General features: G+C 37.3%; 1 protein-coding gene across 9 annotated transcripts in view; it reads left to right on the top strand.

Moving 5' to 3' along the window:
* Positions 1-12,820, top strand: part of CTNNA3 (catenin alpha 3) — a 1,350,411-nt gene that overhangs the window by 71,273 nt on the left and 1,266,318 nt on the right. For all 9 annotated transcript variants that reach the window (XM_074374085.1, XM_074374091.1, XM_074374088.1 and 6 more), the window contains one exon: positions 9,668-9,860. In XM_074374085.1, coding sequence (XP_074230186.1) covers positions 9,668-9,860 — 193 coding nt within the window. The remainder of the gene's footprint in view (positions 1-9,667; positions 9,861-12,820) is intronic.

The following is a 12,820-nucleotide window of genomic DNA, read 5'->3' as shown; positions in this document are numbered from 1 at the left end:
ACAAATGGATGTGGCTGTGTTCCAAATAAAACTTTATTTACAGAAACAGGCAAATGGCAAGATTTGGCTCCAGGTTCTTAATTTGGAGACCCTGCTCTAGACTGACCATTTTCTCATGGAGATACCCTGCACTCCCACTGGTCTCCCAGGGTAAGAAATGGGCAAGATGTCACACACAGTTGAGAGCTCTTGTGAGATAAATTATTCTGGAGTGGTTTGTGGCCAACCTCTGTGAGAGACACAAAAGCCTCATTTGGGGGAATAGTGCTAACTAGGCAATTCAGAAAATTCTTCTCACTGCTGAGATCCTGTCAGCCCAGTGGTTTTTAACCTTGGCTGCACATTAAAATCACCTGGGGGAGCTTTTAAAAGTTCCAATGCCCAGGCCTCACAGGAAGCCAGTTACATCAGAATCTTGGGGAGAAGGACCAGGCAGTAATTTAAAAAGCTCCCAAGTGATTACAACATGAGAATGGCTATGCTGGCATTTATATCAGCCAGTGGCAAGCATGATTCTGACTCTTGGCACAAGGTTTGCCCCAGAATGGTGCCCCTTCTTTGTCTTTTTAATGGCGTTGGATGGTCCCCATATGGAATAAATTTATAAGGATTTCCCAGGGGTAACCTCCATCAATTCTCTGTAACATGCTCAGTTAGCTCTCTTAGGTCCTAGCAGGGATATTGGTAGCAGCTCTAGGAAAACTACTGCAACTGAGAGAACTTGGATCCACGTTCTGCAGCTCTTTTTTATTCAACAGTCTACTGCTAGATAGTGTTATGGATCCACATATGCATTAGGTTATGGTGGGCTCTAGGATTTTGAGTACCCATGGCATGCTTTGTTTTGATGGATTGAACTCGAGGTGGCAGATGTGGAAATGAGGGAAGAGATTCCATACAAGTCTGAAATTATAGTGTGGTACATCACATGAAGAAGTTTACATTTACAGTTACCTGCACGAGTGCTTCTCAACCTTAGCTTCAAAAAGACATCACTTGAGGAAGTTATAAACATTCTGATATCTGCCTCCACCACCCCTGCCAGGCCATACCTAAGGCCAATTAAATCAGAATCTCTGGGGTAGGACCCCATTAACAGTATTTTTAAAAAGCCTCCCAGGTGATTTTATTGTACAGCCACTAGAGTAGGACCTTGCTGCCACCAAAGTGTTGTCCCTGGACTGGCAGCATCAGACCTTTAGGCGCACCCATGTCTCCCCAGACCCACTGAATCAAAATCTATGGTGTGATAAGATCCCAGGTGGTTTGTATCACTTTAAAGTTTGAGAAGCTGGTGTAGGAGACTGTAAATTTCAACTTTTAAATTGCAATTTTGGGGAACCACAGTAGAAATCCACTGCCCTACATTTTTAGCTACCTGCTGATACTTGAGTGGCAAAGTCACCAGGAATTTCCAAACTGATACTCATATTGTTACTTGGCAACTGAAACCTTGAAGGGGACACCCAAGAGTGATTGTTCTATTGTGCATTTCTTCTGAAAAGGATCTGTCTCTCCCACACCGTGACTTAGGGTAGCCACTTCTACTCCCTTTCCTCTCCAAGCCTGTGGTTAATCTCATGCCAAGTGGTTCTGTTCTACCTAGAAATGGCTTTGGGGTACTAGGAAGCATGGCCTGAGAAATGAGATTTTCAAGAGCCAGTCCCTCTCCTTTAGGAGAACACAGTTTGTTATAATTTAAGCATAACTTTTTAATCTCTGGGAAAGTTGCTTAACCTTGTTATAGCTGGAATTTGGATATACAGTTAACCCTTGAACAACGTAGGCATTAGGGGTGCAGACCCTCTGTGCAATCGAAAATCTGCATATAATGTACAGTTGGATCTCCGCATCCAAGATTCTCCATATCCAAGGTTCCTCAGTATCCATGGTTCTGCATCTGTGGATTCAACCAACAATGGTGTGGTACTGTAGTATTTATTTTTGAAGCAAATCCACGTATAAGTGGACTCTTCAGTTCAAACACATGTTGTTTAAGGGTCAATTGTGTGTGTGTGCGTATATATATATTAAATCATAGTACTGAGTGCACTGTAAATTAAGGCTTAACAAATGTGGTTTCTGATTTTTAGATGAGTTTTTTCTTTCAGGAAACAATTTGTGTTCTCATCCCTGATTTGCAAGATACTGCAGTTCTTCAGTTTAGACACATTTCTCCATAATTCTCCACATTTTTTTCTCCTTTTATTTATTTAATGGTTTTTAAAATTTGTTTTATGTTTTAACACCTTTATTGTGGTATGATCGCTGTACAGTAAACTACACATATTTCAGATGTACAATTTGATGAATTTTGATAGATGTATACACCAATGAAACCACCACCACAATCAAGATAGTTAACATTTCCATCACTCCCCAAGAGGATCAATATTTGTTGAACAAATGCATGGTGGAGTCCAAACTTGGTTTTATTGTTTGTTTGTTTCAGGGTTGTAGGTAGCTAAGTAGAGACTATTAGACACTAATATTTGATATTAGTCTCAGCATGTGATCTTTTCCTAGGTGTGTTTAAGTTTACATATTTTTTCCCCCCAGGAATAAGTATACTTCTTGGATTAGGACTTTTAGCTATAGCTGTTTATATGACATGTAAATCTTTTTGCTCTGTTATGTGTGGCCCAGGGGGCTGGTGGAGTTGGAGAGGCATCTACATGTGCTTTGCTCTCTTCCTTTAATAGCTCCAAGTAATAGCTCTAGTTAGTGGTGGTTGTTAATTTAATAAACAAATAAAACCCTAAATTACATTTAAAAAGATGATAGTTGTTTTATAGTTTTTGTGTCATTTGTAGTGAGGATTTATACAGAGTGAATTGTGTTCCTCTTAAATTCATATGTTGTAGCCTTAGCCCTCAGTAACTGAGTGATTGTATTTGGAGATAGGGTCTTTAGAGAGGTATTGAGTTAAAATAGGTTCTTTAGGGTGGGTCCTAGTCCAATGTGACTGGTATCTATGTAAGAGGAGATTAAGACATACAGAGAGACATACCAAGGATGTGTGGAAGCAGAAAAAAGAACATGTCACAGTGAGGTGACCATCTGCAAGCCAATAAGAGAGGTCTGAGAAACCAGCCCTGGTGACACTTTGATCCTGGGCTTCTAGCCTCCACAACTGTGAGAAAATAAATTTCTGGTGTTTAAGCCACACATTCTGTGGCACTTTGTTATGGCAGCCCTAATGAAAGGATTTTTTAATCCTTTTATTTAAAAATGAAAATTAGTAATAGAAATTGTGTGCCTGCTCTTTTTATTTATAATTTGAAAGTGAACTATGTAGCCTGTCTTTTTATTTCTTGCCAAAAAAAGACCGAATATAATTTTATACTTGATTCTAAATCACTTTGACCTGATCAAACCCCAAATAAACTATGCAAGTTGAGATTTGTTTATTCAGAACTTATAAAAATTTACTTTTCCAGGTTCTAGACCTGGGAAATGACAGAATAGTCTGCATTAGGAATTCCTTTTGATTTTTAATTTAATGAGGGGAGGTAATTAGCTTTATTCATTTATTTATGTTTGGAGGAAGTATTGGGGAATGAATCCAGGACCTTCTGCATGCTAAGCATGTGCTCTACTACTTGAGCTATACCATCCCGCCAGTAATTCCTTTTGATTTAAAGACTACCATATGCCATCACAAAACTTAACTTTTACTTTTGGTTTAACTGCCAGCTCTCTTGGTAACTTTTTAAATATCACTCAACATTGTGGCTCTTGGTTTAAGGTGTTTAAAGTCTAGAATTTCATTCATATTTTCATTAAGTCAACTACCATTTGTTTATTATTTATAGTGTGCTAGCCCTGAATTTTCAGGATGAGTCAAGCATGGCCCCTTCCCTTATTGAGTTCCTGGTAAAGCTGGGGAGGCTGTATGTTAACAGCTAATTATAAAACACTAAAATTGTTAGTGGTTGGAGGGATCCCTAAATTAGGAAGCCCACCAAAGTGTCTGTTCTTGCCCAGGCTGTGAAAGAATTTGCACAGCAGAGGCAGAGGGTCAAAGTGAACAGCTGCTTTATTGCTCAGAAGGGGAAATGGAAAAAAAGTGCTTGAGCAGGGAGAAGGGAAGGAAAAGCACTCAAGCAAGGAAGAGGTGCTCAAGCAGGGAGCTGTCAGCCAAGATGGCCAGTAGACACAGCTCTGGCCTGGTGGTCAGGCCACGTGGACTTTTATGAGAGGCTTCCACCATCATGTCCTTGTTCCGTGTGTGATGGAGCCTTGTTTGAGTTTTTCACTTCTTGCATGGGCTTTTCCAGTTGTTGTCATGGCAATCGTCAACTGTAATGGCACTGGTAGGTGTGTCATTTAGCATGTTAATATATTATAATGAGCATATAATGAGGCTCAAGTTCCACTGAAAGTCAAATCCTCCACCATCTTGGACTGGGTGGGTTCTAATCAGTTCTTATTACTTCTCTGCAGCTGCCTCCTGAGACTTAGTTAAGAGTAATTGGTTTCTATTTGAGGGAGGGGCAAGGGTATGATCCTGGGGGCAACAGCCTTGGTAACAAAAAGGAAATTTGATTTAATCAGAATGCCTGCAGTCTGGTAGACCCAGCAGCCCCCCTCCCCCCACCAAACAATCTCCAGAGATTCTGTTCAGCCATGACACTTTGAAAGGGAGATGGGGGAGTAATCTCAGTTAATCATTGAGATAGGTGGTCAGAGTCGTAGCCATCCCCCAGTGCCTGCAGGCTTTCCTAATCAACTTGTTGAGCCTTCTCTTCTATGACTCAGGGAGGCCTGGGAGACTTCAGCTTTTCTATAAACAAGAGGCAGGGTCTTGGGGAGGGGAAGAGGCACAGGGTCCTGCTCCCTTTCATAATGAGTGGTGTGATAGGTACATACAAGGAGCTGTGTGAGGGAGCGAGTTGTTCTAGGTCAAGGATGCCAAACATTTCCCATTCTGGGCCTAACAAATAGTTTGTTGTCAAACTCCATGAATGGAAGATGAGAGTGAAAATTTAGTCAGAAGTGATATAATAAATTGCCTCATAAACCATACTTTAGACTTTATCCAAATCATGCTTTGGACTTTATCTTATAAGGCAGCAGGAAGCTATTGGAGAGTTTTAAGCAGGTGCAAATATGTCATATGTACATAGAGAGATGGCTCTATTAGAGGTGTGAGATGAGTGTGGAGTTATGATGAGGGCCATAATCGATGCATTTACTTTTCATAATGATAGAGTGGAAGACAGAGCTGAGATTGAGGCCCTGTTTCTGTGTTATGGAGGATGGCTTGGAGGGAGTGTGGGCCAGGGCAGTAATCCAGAGAGCCATTATGAGAAGCAATGGCCGTTTGTTGGAGAGAGGGTGACAGAAACAAAAGCTTCTAAAGAGACAATATAAAGAACCTGGAGAGTAGAATGAAAAGGAGGGAATAGCCCAGATGACCTCTGGGTTTCTGCTTCAGGCCAGAGGTGTCAGTCCCTGAGGTAAGAAATACAGACAGAAGAAAGGTAGGTTGGTGGAAGAAGGCTCCCACTTTGGGTATGCTGTGTGAAGTGTCTATTGCCTATGGAACTGAATATTAACTCTCTCCTTGGCTTTTAACACTTTGTATTTAAGCTATAACTTATTTCATAGCCTATTTCTCACCCAGTTTCCTGTTTTTACCCCCAAAGTCTACTGAACTTGACTATCTGCTATTCTTAGACAAAAATAATTTCTATCTCTGCCCCTTTGCACATGAGTCCCTTCACCTGGCTCGTTTTCCCCTCTTATCTCTCATGCCAGAAAACTATCTGTCCTTAAAGGCTCTTGTTGGAATGTTTGTAATCAATTCAGCGCTTTTTCTGCCTGTTATATTACAGCTACTTGTGCCTCTCTCATCACCATACTGAAGCTTACTTGTCTTTCTTTTCTAAATGTCTAGGGTATTGTTTTGAACATAATGTGCTAAATAAATGTTTATTGGCTTAAGAGGAACTAAAAGAAGACTGGTTTTGGGAGAGTGCTGAACCTTAATCAAAGGATATGCGCACATTTTCTGAGTTCTCAACACTTCAATCTTTCCCAGTGCTTTTGTTAACACAGTAAAGGTTGCTTTTGTAGGAAATATGGAACAGTTGAAATTATCAATGACTCAAAGAAGGGACCCCCCTCCCCAAGACTGGATGATATTTTTGCTTTAAAAGGTCACTTGTTTTTCTAATCCATAGATAATTTTATTTTTCTACCCTTCTAATTTGTTTCATAATTGTGTTTGAAGTTTTTAGCCAATTAACATGGCTTAAATGTCTTATTTTTTATTTCACACATTAAAATTAACTCAAGGAAGCAAAAGTAGTCCTGAAGGCTCCTGTGAGCTACTGGCGAGTAAAGTTAAAATTCAATTCAAAGTATTTTAGCTAATAAACAAGAAAAGAGATAGCTGTTAACATGGTCTTTTTATATTACAATGATAGTAGAATTTAAAAAAATTAGACTGGGAAAGAACATGGTTATAGAATATAAATGTGATATCCAAGTTGGCATTAGAGAAGACTTTCTACAATGCTAGCATCTGAGACACTAAAGCAGTTGTTGAACTGATGTAACAGAAGAAAGTAAATCACAACCTCATGCCATATTCTGCAGTGCTCCTACTGTGCCCTAGTGTTGATCTGTACAGTGGCAGTTGATGACTTTGTTCCCTAAGCGTATCAATTTAAATTAAGTATCTTTGGAGCATCTAGAGAAGCATACCTGAATTAGGAAAGATTAGAAAATCCTTTTATTTTTTGGTACTCTAAATTTCAATATATAAGTATTACACACCATTAAAAATACACCTGGTTTTATGGAATTATACATGTGCAGAATTAATAAAGTAGGGAATTTCTTCTTTTTATACTACTGGATGTCTCTAATTTAGGACCAACCACTTCAGTGGGGATCTAAGATAAAGGTGTGTCTGTTACCTAGCACGGATTTACAGACTGAGGAAAAGTGAGTAAACCCAAGTTCTTTAAGAGTTGCAAGCCTGAAGTCAAAGATTTTCCTATGTGATGGACCCCCTAAGCTCTGATAAAGAAGGAAAGGGGTCAGTTGTGCACAGTGACAAAAAGAAAGGTTAGCAGGATCTGGGCTTAGACCCTACCTGAGAATAGTCTTTGCCGTAAATCCCAACTAAAGTTTTTGTGTTCCTTATAAAAATATAGCTCATTTTGTACTGAAAAAGAAACAGGAGTTATTTTACAGAATCACTTCAGGGCTAATTTTATTGTTTGCTGGTATTCCGTCAAGAGATAGGAGGCTTTTTCAAATAACATACACACCCCTCCAACCCTTGGTGAGAATCACCGGCTTTCAGGAGTCACAGTCACCGATGGGAGCTGGTTAGATCCCTGTAGGTGAGTTGGGCTTAAAAAAAAAGTTTTAGCTTTCTTTTTCCCCACCACAAGCTTACCAAGCCATATTTACTTTCTGAAATAAAATGAATCTTTGAAAGCATCGCTTGAATTTAGTTTAATCAATATTATATAACTATATGGGGTATTTAAAAAGAAGATTTAGGTATAAACTTAATAACTTGCAAGTTGCAATTGCATTTTTTTGATGGAAGCACAATGTTCTTATACAATGTTCTTTTCACATTTCTTACTCCTCTGGCATTTATTATAAAGCACAAGGCATTTCTGGAATGCTCATTTTAATTTTAAAGCTCAGGCTATTCTATGGAAAACATTTGGTGCTTTGAGGATCTGAACAATAATAGAGGAATGTTCAGTGGGAAGCGTCATGAATTGTGGCACTTAAAATACATTCTAAAGGAAAATTTTAGACAATGATACTTACTGTTCATTTTAAACAAAGATTTTAAATGAGTGCTATAATTTGTTTTAATCTGGACAAGTATCTTTTAGCTTTTGATATATAAGTTAGACTGGTAACAGTGAGATATTTGCCTTTAGCATGGGGGACCCCAAGAGCAAGATAATGGTAGACCTAGTAGAATACCTTTGACAAGGATCCCATGTGGGGATTGGACTAGAAAATACACATTAAGTGCCAACCAATGTTTGTGTCATGTTATGTATCTTGCAAAATGTTTCGCATTATTTAACCTTCACATAATCTTGTAAGATAATATGATGATTCTCATTTTCCAAGAAAGGTGATAAAGGCTTGCTATAAGGAACTCCTCTCTGGATTATGAACATGGGAATAAAGCAAATTAGAATAAAGAAGAGGGTCTACTGAATAAGGGAAGAAAATTGAAGGGCAGACAAAAATTATTTTCGTCCACATATTTTCCCCATAGCTTGTAAGTTCTTTCTCAGTTCCTGGCTAAGAACTGGGTCCAGATAGCCAAATAAACAAATATTTAATGTTCCATAAATAATAAGCAAGCAAAATCTCCAGGGGCTGCAAAGCAGGAGGAGTTAACGTATAGTGAAAGATTTGGTGTGTGACTGTTAGCAGTGTTGGCCACTTGATAACATGCAGGAGCCTAACTTTCATTAAGAGTTTTAGGTATTCTATTTTAAATATTGGATATGAGTTTTTTTTTTCTTTTTCTACAATGGGGCTCTTCCAGCTTTGCTTATGAAAATATTACTAACCAAATTTTGTTATTGGGATCCAAATTTTAAATAAGAAATGGATATTTTTCATAATGTCATTTTGTATATGTTTTTTTTGCAAATACAGGTGCTTAATTCCTATCTCCAATACAATGCTATAATCATGAGTTTATTCTTATTTTAAACAAATTTCCAAAAGTAATGCATGTTCATTATTAACATATTCAGACAGTTCAAAATATACATATTGAAAAGTCCCTCTGTTCAACTACCCCATTCATTAAACCATTTATATAATAAAAATTTATTGAACAACTACTTTGTGCACTGTTCTGAGTTGCCAGAGAAAAAACACATTTCCTGTTTTCATGAAGCTTACATTTTAGTGTTGGAAGGATGCAGTAAAATGTACATGAACAGAAAAAAATGTCAGGCTCTATAAATGTTTTGAAGAAATATAAAGTGTAGTGAGGGGACAGAGTGGGAGACAGTAGAGGTTGGGGTGGTCAGGAAAGGACCCTTCACAGGGGACTTTGAGCAGGACCTGATTGTTTGAGAGGCCAACTGAGTTAGGGGAGAGTGTAGAGACAGGTAAAAGTTTATAAAAGGCCATAATGTAGGTCATAATAAGGGTTTGGGTTTTGTCCTCCTGACGTAACAACTGTTTTATATGCTTCACAGTGGTTCTGCACCTCCCTTCCATTAGTAATCTCTATTCTTAATGTAAATATAATACTTACTGTCTTAATTTTAATTATTTTTGCCTCCCTCTTAATACAGATTGCTAGCTACAAAGTGATATAGATAATAATTTGATATATATATATCAAATGATATATATCTATATTGCATATAATGTATTTTGCATTGTTCTAATAGTAAAACTTGATGAAATTCAGTCTCTTCTTTCCTCCCTCCCTCCCTTCCTCCCTTCCTTCCATCTTTAATTGGGAACATGGTAGCTGATAGTATTGTTCTTGGTGCCTTGACTTGACTTTTGGGATATACCAGTAGCATTGGGAATGAAACATGTTATTATGAAATTACTGCCTTTTGTTCTGGGCTATGATATCCCAGGACTGTGTTCCTCTCACAATTTGCCTAACGAATGACTTGTATTTTTCCAATTTTAGGTTACTACACTTGTAAATTGTCCCCAGAATCCTTCCAACAGGAAAAAAGGACGTTCAAAAAGAGCAAGAGTCCTTCTAGCTTCTGTGGAGGAAGCAACTTGGAATTTATTAGACAAGGGAGAGAAGATTGCGCAGGAAGCCACAGTTTTAAAGGAAGAGCTTACTGGGGCACTTGAGGAAGTTCGCAAAGAAAGTGAGTACTCGAGTCCTGGTCAGGAGCAAATTGCACGTCCTTAGGATGTTAGTTATTGAATTAGGTTTGTGTTACGTTTTTGTTGACTTGAGTTTGTTAGTCTTTTGTAGAGTGCCAAGAAGCTAGCTAGCTGTGGAAGGCAGAGTGGCTCATCAGGCAGCTCCAAGACTCATAGCCCCAATCCTGGTTCTTTTCTTTGGTTGTTCAGTTCCCCTCATGCCATAGTTTATCCACAACAAACAAAGCAAAATGTACACTTTTTTTTTGTCATAAAATAAGAAGTGACTAATGAAGCTGAAGACATATTTTCTCATATATAAACCCATGATAGAGTTCCTTGTAAACAGTTGGAGATGGAAGTTTCAGAACTACCTCAGAGGTACATTTTTTAGTTTTTGGCTTTCTGAAGGTTTAGATATTCTTTGTTTTGCATAAACTGTGCATACCTTGTGTTGCTGCTATGTTAATATTTCATAATGAAAGTGTTTATTTCACCTTTTAATGTCTTTACTTATTTATGATAAAGAACAATTTTATAATGAATGTAAGTCATTTGTAGGCTATTTTATAAAGAACTGCTCAATGTTCTTTAGTTAATGGCATGGTTTTATACATCAGCTTGCTGCAAGGAACTATTTTGAGAGGATAAGGAAACTTAAATATTCCTGTTCAGTTTTGTAAAAGAGAATTGAGGTGTTCAAATATTTCAATCTCCCCACCACCGACATAATTTTAAGAAAATGAGGAAATTTTTGCTAGTTAAATAATTTAAATGAATATACTAATCATAATAAAATTTAGGTCAAATACAGGGGAGTATTTTCTTATATATTTTATATAGGATTTATATGTTAAAAAGATTCTTTGGACAATATATAGAAAACATAATGCCTAAGGTAATTTGAAATAAATCCATCATTCCTCCCAGCTCCCTATTGCCTTTGATTCACTCTTTCTCCTGTCTTCTCTGCTGTGGTACCATCATCTACTTGATCACCAACTCAGTTTAGCCTCTTTGTTTTCATTCCACCCTCTCTTCTAATTAGTCTCTGAGTTTGACAAAAATCTCCTTTTGTCTCCCAGATCTGTTTTCTCTTCTCCATTCCTAACATTCCCTCCTGAATTCTGGTTTACTGCATTAGTCTTGCACCATATCAAAGCCAAACATGTTTTTTAAAAATGAAAATATACTCATTTTACTTCCCTGATTAAAATTCTTTTAGTAACTTTTGCAGATAAAATTCAAACTTTTAAACCCAGCTCTACAGCGCTTCATGATTTGGCTTCTGCCATTCTCTCCCTTCTCCTTTCTTGATTCTGTCCCCTTCTTAAACTTTCCTCCGAGTAAGAACTCAGTATCTTGAATAGCCCATGTTGCTCTATGCCTCTGTGCCGGTTACCAGTGATTACTTTCGCCCGGATTGCCTTTCTCATTCAGCCAATTCTTACTCACATAGCAAAACTTAGCCCAGGTCATCTTTCACAGGAAGTGTTTACTGACCCTTGGATGCTGATTTAGGTGTCTCTCTTCTATGTCCCCACAGATTCTGAGCATTTCTCTTTCATAGGACTTATCACCCCATACACCAAACATTGATTTACTTGTTCAATAAATCTAGACTCTTAACTTCTTGAAGGTGGCAAGGGCCAGGTCTGTTTGATTAGCAATGCCTGACACATAAGAGATACCTGATAAACATTTGTTAAATTAAAAAAAAAAAATCTAAGCATCATTTTGTCCTTTTAATATTATAAAAATTTATAATGGTTTTATCTTTGTTTTTACAACAAATTATCTCTTTTGGCTTCTCTCCTGAGTCATTGGAAGGAATATGAAGGTACTGTTTCTCTTAGAAAATGTGATTTGACAACATAGCTTCCATAAATCACATGGTAATAAATATGTAACACATTGGTCATTCTTAGAAGGGAACAATAATTGTAATACTTGTCAAGAAACGGTATTTGCTTTTTTTAAAAAAAGTAATCAACACTTTTAGCTCAATGTAAGTATTATTTTAAAGAAAAATTCTCAAAGAGAAGTCGGTTTGGATTCTTCACTGTGTTGTATTATAATGTGTGAAATACATGTATGTGGCATATTTTGTATATACAACACATACATTTGGTTAAAGATCACCAAGCACTTTATACTCTGAATCTTTTTGACAAACTGCCAAATTGAACTACTGCCACTTGAGTATAGGAGGAAAGCAGTGAAATGGCAAATGGTTCTGGAATTTGGGGAATGGCCAATGCTTATCCTGTGGATAGCGGAGATAGTGACAATGAGAGCACTGTTGCCAAAAACTTGGAAGGAATTTTAGCTCAGTGGTGGAGTTGAAGTATCAGAGAATGAGCTGTGATCCTAGAAACATACTGCTTTCATTCTTTTTTTTAAAAAAAGGCTTTGTCTATGGCATAATGTGAAAGAATAATAAAGAGAAAATGATAAGTTTAAAGTATTTGAAAAAGTGAAAAAATACTTCAAGTAGAGGATATTTTAATTTATATTTTTATTGACTTATTTTCAAGAATTTTGAGACTAATTTAGAAAATTTCTTCTAATGAAAAGAGTGTAATTGATATAGCCTTACTATAGGATTCTCCTTTATTCTGTTTTACTGCCTTTAGTGGCTTTAGTTAGAGACTCGAAGTGATAAATAGTGGGCATTTGGTAACCTAAAAAACATACTTGTGGAAGATAGTATATAATAGTATTAGGGGAGGATGGTGAAAGGAAATGTACAACTGGAGAGATCCAGAAAAGGCAGTTCACGTAGTGATTATTTGTGGAAACTCATCATCTTACAGTTTACCTCTGTACTTATATCTGTACAATGGCAAAGTATTAAATCCAGTATTTTATTTAATTCACATAACAGTTACTTAGGAACTAGCTAAGAATTGTTTATAATGTCTAGATTACATGTTTTGCCTGTGGCATAGTTACTACAATT

This window comes from Camelus bactrianus, chromosome 11, assembly GCF_048773025.1.
Source record: "Camelus bactrianus isolate YW-2024 breed Bactrian camel chromosome 11, ASM4877302v1, whole genome shotgun sequence".
In the NCBI taxonomy this organism is placed as follows: Eukaryota; Metazoa; Chordata; class Mammalia; order Artiodactyla; family Camelidae; genus Camelus; species Camelus bactrianus.
This window is presented reverse-complemented; position numbering and strand designations above follow the sequence as displayed.